The sequence below is a fragment of the Trichoplax adhaerens genome, genomic scaffold, assembly GCF_000150275.1.
Source record: "Trichoplax adhaerens TRIADscaffold_1 genomic scaffold, whole genome shotgun sequence".
NCBI classification, from domain to species: Eukaryota; Metazoa; Placozoa; class Uniplacotomia; order Trichoplacea; family Trichoplacidae; genus Trichoplax; species Trichoplax adhaerens.
In genome coordinates this window covers 2975104-2983301 of record NW_002060943.1, presented here as the reverse complement: position 1 = coordinate 2983301, position 8198 = coordinate 2975104, and the positions used below count along the sequence as shown (strand labels likewise).

At 32.2% G+C, this 8198-nt stretch overlaps 3 protein-coding genes across 3 annotated transcripts in view; all 3 read left to right on the top strand.

The window, feature by feature from the left end:
* Positions 1 to 245: 245 nt before the first annotated feature.
* TRIADDRAFT_51588 (uncharacterized protein) lies at positions 246 to 1128 on the top strand (the record flags this gene model as incomplete). The annotated part of the gene is made up of 4 exons (XM_002108522.1): positions 246 to 343; positions 481 to 550; positions 666 to 769; positions 1008 to 1128. The coding sequence occupies 4 exons, from the start codon at positions 246 to 248 to the stop codon at positions 1126 to 1128; spliced, it is 393 nt and encodes a 130-aa protein (XP_002108558.1).
* Positions 1129 to 3989: 2861 nt separating this feature from the next.
* On the top strand, positions 3990 to 4409 carry TRIADDRAFT_51587 (uncharacterized protein; the record flags this gene model as incomplete). Its single annotated transcript, XM_002108521.1, has 2 exons — positions 3990 to 4002; positions 4090 to 4409. 2 exons carry the CDS (start codon positions 3990 to 3992, stop codon positions 4407 to 4409), a joined length of 333 nt encoding a protein of 110 aa, XP_002108557.1.
* Positions 4410 to 5252: 843 nt separating this feature from the next.
* Positions 5253 to 8198, top strand: part of TRIADDRAFT_51586 (uncharacterized protein) — a gene marked incomplete at both ends in the record, with an annotated part of 11406 nt that continues 8460 nt past the window's right edge. Inside the window, 2 exons of the mRNA XM_002108520.1 lie at positions 5253 to 5435; positions 5562 to 5631. Coding sequence (XP_002108556.1) covers positions 5253 to 5435; positions 5562 to 5631 — 253 coding nt within the window. The remainder of the gene's footprint in view (positions 5436 to 5561; positions 5632 to 8198) is intronic.

The window sequence follows — 8198 nt, the reverse complement described above, 5'->3', positions numbered from 1 at the left end:
TCCCCCAATATGCTTGGCTAGCCTTAGTTATCAGGTTATTTATCGTGTTATCGACAACGTTATCATATCTAACAAATGGCATGTCTGCTTCTAGCTGGAGTAAGTATCCTTATTGAAGTCTTAAATAAATCTAGCGAGACCACATCTATCAAACTTTACGTATATCCTAACCAGTGATTCTATTTATTTGTATTTTGGCTATTGGTTTATAAGTGAGTGGCATGCTAGTCAACATTCGAGAAAGGATGACCAATTCCAAGATATCATGCAGTTGTACTGGAGATGAAGATGCTAGTAAAGATGCACACTACGTCGAATATCAAGAAGGAAATTTTCCAGATAGGTAATATAATACGTAAATATGGCGTCGTATACCTGTAATTACTGACGAATACTTGTAGTTAGAAGGCGTTTAAAATATCGATCTAACATTCGGGCTTTCTTAAGTTAGTAAAATTAATAACTTTTCTGTTTTGTTAGAGTATTGGATCAACTCATCCAGTGGATCTATGTTGCTCTAATAATATTGATAGTCATGTTAAATCCTAAAGTAAGTCATCCATTGCTGTCGTAAGATGAATTGTGGATGCTATCAAAATGTTGTTGGATTAAAATTTCAAATAGATTATTTTGATCACTATTCTCATTTGTCTACTGGACTATAGGGATTCTTTATCTTGATAAATCACTTTGAAACAGCTTTAAAATATATCGCCGATTCTATATTCGTATTAGCTCTATATCGAACGTCCGCTGTAACGAAATACAGGTTCGCTCTATTTATGACTTTATAATAATATTAGACTACCTAGCAATTTAGTTTGCGTTCCTTTATGGATTTAGCAGATTGAAATATTATAATAATAATCTAATTTTTTCATTCTGTTCCCGTTGTAATGCTTCTAGTAACAATATTTTAAAGTTCTGTTCAATTATTTAAATAGTTTACTATCGAATGATGAATATGTAGAGAAGGAGATGATTTTTTATTTAAATTCTGTTTTCAGGAATATTAGCGTTCCGATATCACCATCAGCAAATTGGTTTTACGTGGTTGTTTTTCTTACTATTATACATGCAGCCTTATTCGTCTATAACTTTTGGTTTTTAAGTCAATATTCATTTTGATCCATGGGCAGAAACAACTTTCAGTTATCATTACTAATCTCTGATATTCAATTCCAACCCGATATGATTTGATAGAAAAAAAAATTTACTAAAGAGTTGATGCTGTAAATAATTTTTTCATGGTTATAATATAAACGTTTATATCGTTTATTAATAAACTCTATCTACCACTAACAGAACAAATTCTTATTGAAGATTTTTGGTATATCATTAAGATAAGCTTTTTTAATCATTGCTTTTCCTATTTATACTCTAAAGATAGTCTCTTAGTAATTTGACTTTAGCCATTGTGGATAGAAACAGTTTATGACTTTATTTTATTGTCGAAAATACTGTAGTAAAAATTAGATAATGCAATAAGTACATTGCTAGATCTCAGACTAAACTACCTGCAATTTTATTCCACCAGTAACAGCCCATCCCATCATCCTTCGCTAAACATAATATCCTTAACACCTCCGATCCTATCCTAGCTGACGTCATGATCATACTGTAGACTGTATAAAAATTTATATCATTTAGTAACATGTTAATTTATCTCAAACACAACAAACTCTCATTAAAGATTTCTTAAGCATCATTAAAGCAAAATTTTTTAAAGTAAATTATCTCGATCAGGGTCGGAAGTGTAAATTGTATGATATTTAAAGTACCGAATACAAACAATATATTTAGTTATCATTCAAAATTTCTCAAGATATTTTACGTCAGTATTTTATATAGCAAAAACGACCATACATCTGCCTTATATGATACAGAATTTTCTGTCGCATTCTATTATCATTAAAATGTGCCTAAATAAGATGTACGCTTTTGTGCATTTTGCATCTCATAGCATTAATTGGGGCAACGCCTTACTGTTTCTTAAATTATGAAGGTCAAAAGTATTGCAGCAATCTTGGCTGCATCCTGATACCGACTAAATTTCACATGCGTGCGTATGTTTATCTTAATTGAAATATTATTAAATTTGTCGTATCTCCTAGAAACATCAGCCCAGATCTCTAAAAATATATTTTTTATTACTTTAATATGCGCAATAGTTTATATGACTGCTTATTTGACAGGTAAAATCAAATTTTATAATTAATTAATTAATCAATATTAATGTAATTAACATAGGAGGCTTGATTGTAATATATGACATGGTATAAACGTTCATAATTCATTATTTGTTGTACATTATCACCTTTGAATAATTGCTAATTATCATTTTCGTTATAGATTACTATGTAATTATATGCGTAAGCTAGCTTACAAAATTTCAATTCCCCGTAATTTAAAATCAATTTTTTATACTGCACTTATTAGATAAGATACAAATAACCTTAAGCAGCTAGATGGGCGATATTATAATAAGCTGTAAATAATATCGTATGAATATTAGAGTGTCTCTGTTTTAAGTAAGATTTATGGACCTAATCTTTTGCGTATGTATACTTTTCATATTAACCCATGTGGTTTAATAATTTTCATCGATTAAAATTCTAATCTTTACTATTCAATACTGTCAAATATGAAATGATGGAATAATTCTGTTGTAATCGCTTCCCGTAATAAGGGTACTAAACATTTGACTATTTTATGTCACTGATCAAGTCGGATTTTGTGGTATAAGTCAATAAAATACTCACCCAAAAGATTTAAATTTACCATTTAATGCTTACAGCACAATTACTGATTGTTTTAAACTTTCTATATTCGCATGCCGATCACTAATTGTGCCGCATGGATCATGGAAATGTTTTACTTCAATAGCTTACAGAGTTAATACAGTACCGTATATAATCTAGTAATTATAACAAAACTAACTATATGTTCCGTTCTTTAAAAACTCGATATGTAATTTAACTTAAATAAACTTCGGGTACCGCCAACACACTTTATAATGTGCAATGCAGAGTTTGGTTCAGTGTAGAATAAGCCAGTCCTGTAGATAAATTAAGTAATAGACTTATTTAAGCGTTTACCCCTAACTCATTTAATTCAAAGAGAGTAAAGTATGCACATCTTAGTCCAATAAAATAAAATAGTATCTCTATTTAACTGCCCTATAAATTATCCTACATATAGAACGAGGATTTGGTAGTAATAACTTGGATACGACAGCGCACTGCAAGTGAACTACTCGATTACCTAATACAATTATAATGCGAAAATGGTCTGACGAAAGAGATAAAATTGTAGGGATATTTGACTGTGCCTAATAAACTATCCTATCAACATACCATAAATCAAGTCAAACTGAAATAAAATTCAATCGCAAAATAATCTGAATAGAATATGTGAACGTATGAAATAAATGAATTTGGACCAGTAAAGCTTCATATCCTGATCAGAGAATTAAATGAAGATACCGTAGATTGAAGAATTTCGTCTAAAGTCAATAAGAAGTCTGGCTACGAAATTGTAGTGCAGCCCAAATATAGCTTAAGATTATATACAGTATGTGTGAATATCGTGCATGACGTAATTACTAGGCTAATTAAGATAGATACACTTGTATAGGTGCTAGATCGTAGAGTGAGATTAAATATGTGAGGATTTGTATTAGTAATTGCAATACGGATTGTAAAAGTTATTAGTCATACTGTTTGGCACCTCCAGGTACGCTAGAGGTGTGATGTTAGCCTTATTAAGGTAGATAACGATTTATGTGTCACGAAGATACTCTGTACACAATTGTATATAAGCAGGAGATTTTATCTCCGAAGACAGAGTAGCCATAGATAATCTAGTCCTTGGTAGAAGACGTAATTATTGTAATAAAGTGATTTTCCTTCAAGTTGTGGAAGTCGTTGCGTTTCGATAGACACTTTATTACATTTGGCGCTGCGAGTAGGGTAATTACGAAAGAAGCTATGGCATCTGCAAGTACAGGCGAAGAATGTTTTAAGATCTCCCAGATGAAGCTGGAAGAATTGTAAGAAGAAGCTGACAAGCTGAAAATTGACATCTCAGGCCTGAAAAAGAAGGAAGAAATTAGCATTAAGCTTATGAACGAGATCCTCCAGGGAAAATCAGAAGTTCAGCCAAAAGATTCATCCTTATCTCAAGCTGTGGAAATGCTGACACAAGTATTAGGCCGAGTGGTTAGGCCGCAAGAACCAAGGACAAAGAATTTAGGATTAAAGAAAATGAAGGACTCTAATGAGCTGGAAGCATTCTTAAAAGTATTTGAAGTGCAAGCGCGAGCTGCAGAATTACCTGAAGAACATTGGGGAATCTCGCTGGGAGGATACCTGTCAGGAAAGGCCTTGTCAAGAGAAATTATTCAGTGATAGAAAAAGAATGTTTAGCTGTTGTGTATGCTTTACAGATATTTTATGTTTACTTAGATGGGAGAGAATTCACATTGCAAACGGACCATAAGCCATTACTATGGCTGTATAAAATGAGAAATAGCAATCAACGCTTGATGCGGTGGTCCATGTTTATCTCCCAATTTAAAATTAGGATACAGTATCGTAAAGGAATTGTTAATGGTAATGCTGATGCGCTGTCTAGATTGGAGTGATTTCGATGATTATATTGTTTAGAATTACTTATTTTGCAAATGGCTTAATTCTAGAAGGGGCGAATGTAGTGCAGCCCAAATATAGCTTAAGATTATATACAGTATGTGTGAATATCGTGCATGACGTAATTACTAGGCTAATTAAGTTAGATACACTTGTATAGGTGCTAGATCGTAGAGTGAGATTAAATATGTGAGGATTTGTATTAGTAATTGCAATACGGATTGTGAAAGTTATTAGTCATACTGTTTGGCACCTCCAGGTACGCTAGAGGTGTGATGTTAGCCTTATTAAGGTAGATAACGATTTATGTGTCACGAAGATACTCTGTACACAATTGTATATAAGCAGGAGATTTTATCTCCGAAGATAGAGTAGCCATAGATAATCTAGTCCTTGGTAGAAGACGTAATTATTGTAATAAAGTGATTTTCCTTCAAGTTGTGGAAGTCGTTGCGTTTCGATAGACACTTTATTACAGAAATGAATAAATTAATGCGATAATTATAATAATAACCAAATAGGACTGCTAACAGAATTGTAAAATGTTGTTCCTATCTAATAGAATGAACGAATTGCACAGATGCGCCAAGAAAAGTACATAAAATGGCGTCCTTAGGGATTTTTACCGTTTCTTACGAAAGTTTTTTGTTGCCGTCCGCTTATTATTTTCTGTCTTCTGGTTGGATTTATAAGAATGTTCCATTATTTACCAAAAAAAATGTAGTAAAAAATGCGACAGAATTAGAGATACCACGTCAATTATCGAGAAGTAAAATTTCTAAACAGGTAATATAATATTTAAATTTGACATTATATACGTAGCTATTAACGAATCTCAATAACTCATAGACGTTGAAAATATCGATATAACATTCGGGTTATCTTCTGTTAGTAATAATTCTATTTTATTAGAGTATTGGATTAACTCGTTCAATGGATCTATGCTGCTCTCGTAATGTTAGTAGTCATGGTGTATCCCAAGGTAAGACATCCGTTGTTGTCCTAAAATGGGCTGTACATGCTATCAAATGTTGTTCAATTAAAATTTTTAAGTGGATTATTTGGATCTCTGTTCCTGTTTGTTTACTGTGGGATAGAGTTTTTTTAATCTTGAGAAATCACATTGAAACAGCTCCAAATTATGTCGTCAACTTACTCTTACTTACCCTATATCGAATGTTCGCTGTAACAGTATACAAGTTCGCTATGTTTAAGACCATATAGGGATGTAAGACCACATGACAGCTTTTTGCTTTACTTTTTGCATGTAGTAATTTAAGATGTTGTAATAGTATGGTAATTTTTTCATTCTGCTGCTGCTGTATTTATGTAAGTAGTAGTACGAATTTTAAAACTTTATTTAACTGTTATGCCGATGAAATGATGAAATGTAGCCATGAAGATAATTTTATATTTACTGTTCTATTTACAGGGATATTCCTATTCCATTATCGCTATTAGCAAATTGGTATTATGTAGTTGTTGTTCTCACTATTATATGAGCAGCCTTATTTATTTATCATATTTTGTTTTTAATAGCTCATTATTTCGTTTAATCGAGTGGCATTAACAAATTTCAATTATCATCATAAAAGCTTTGAAGCATGAATACTGTATTAGTTTTACATGATTAAATAAAAAAAGGGAAGTGCTCGCGATTAATTTCATGCATCAGGTATGTTTTTCGCGATTACAATAGGAAATTTGTATCATTTCGTAATATTTTAATTTATCTCTAGCACAACAAGTTCTCATTTAAGATTTATTATATATCATTAAAGCATACTTTTTTTTACAGTAAATTATCACGATCATGGTAGAAGGTGTAAATAATACGATATTTAAAGTAATGAAGATAAACAGCACCGGTTTGTATAGTTTTCATTCATAATTTCTATATAATTATATGCGTAAGCTAGCCTGTAAAATTTCAATTCTCCGCAACATGAAATCCATTATTTTGTGCTCCACTTATTAGATAAGGACACAAATAACATAAAACAACTAGATGTATGGTAATAACGCTAACCCTAACGCTAACCCTAACCTTGATTACCTGATGAATTATCCTATAAATAGAACAAGCGTTTGAGGGTAATAACTCGAATAAGACAGCTGCATTACAAGTGAATAACTCGATCACCTAATATAATCATAATATCAAGAGTAGTCTAGAGAAAGAGATGAAATTGTAGCCCAATTTGACTGTGCCCAGTAGACTATCCTATCAGCATAGTGCAAATTAAAAATCAAATCGATTGCAAAGTAATCTGAATAGAATATGTAAACACATGAAATAAATAAATTCGGGCAAGTATTAGTTTATCTATCCTGATGTCACGGTACCTTTTTGCCGTGATGAGTTAGAAGTGTTATGGTGTTTGTTATTGATGGAAATTGATGTGTTATGATGTTTGTTAGTAAGGTGTTTTGATGATCAACTGTCCTTAGTTATTTTGTATGTATTCGAATAGGAGGATAGACTAGATAAATATAAATCTTGATGATGTGCAACCTTTGTGTTAGAGAGTTGTTTATGCTGACACGATTTGTAGTCGTGTTGTAAGATTATTACTGGATAGGAGGTTATGGTTGTGAGATCTCCTACGTGAGATTAATGTAAATAGTAAATATCTTAGAAAGTATATAAAGGCTAACTATGATGCCATGTGGACGAGGAGAAAGGCATAGAAAAGAATAAACTGTAGTGATAGTTATCTGTTCAAAAGCCTACGCTCAACTACTTGTGTAATCGAGTAACCTAGTGACGGTCAAAGAAGTGTAGTCCCACACCCGAGAAGTTAGTGTTCTAATAGGAAGCGTAGTTCCAGTAGCACTTGTTCAGTGTCGGGATTGTACCGTACTTAGCTAAGTTTTACACGATAAGTAGAGATCCTGTGTCACAAAAACGTGGTTGTGACACCTGATTATAGAATTAAATGAAGATATCGTAGATTGAGAAGATGTACGCGTTTATCTTGTCTAAAGTTAAGAGGAAGTCTACCTACAAAATAAATTAGTTGATTCGAAATTATAATCAAAATAATCTATTAGGACTGCTGATAGAACTACGAAATGTTACTATTATCTAATAAAAGGGACGGATTGTATAGATGCGCGGCAAGAACTACAATAAAATGGCGTCCTTAATTAATCCCCCAGGGATTATCAACGTTCTGGATTGTCGAGTTAATTCGGACAGTTTTTTATAACCGTTCGCTCATCATTTCTTCTTTTTGAGTAGACTTACTACAAGCTATCATTATATATCAGCCATTTGTACCACTAGAAACCTCAATATCTAGACTAAGGAATTATTTTATGCGATCCGTAATGATGGGATGTTCTTATTGGCAAGGTCTTTAATCCACTGAGAACAATTGATTCGATTCGATATAAGGTTAGACTGAATCCCTTCAAGAGAAAATAAATCTTAAATGGTGATAGTAGAATTTTACTAACTTAGCACCTGTAACTACTTCAAATTAAATACATTTTAAAGTTTATTAGCGAATAAGAGTGATTTATTGTGTACATAAAAAGTGAGAA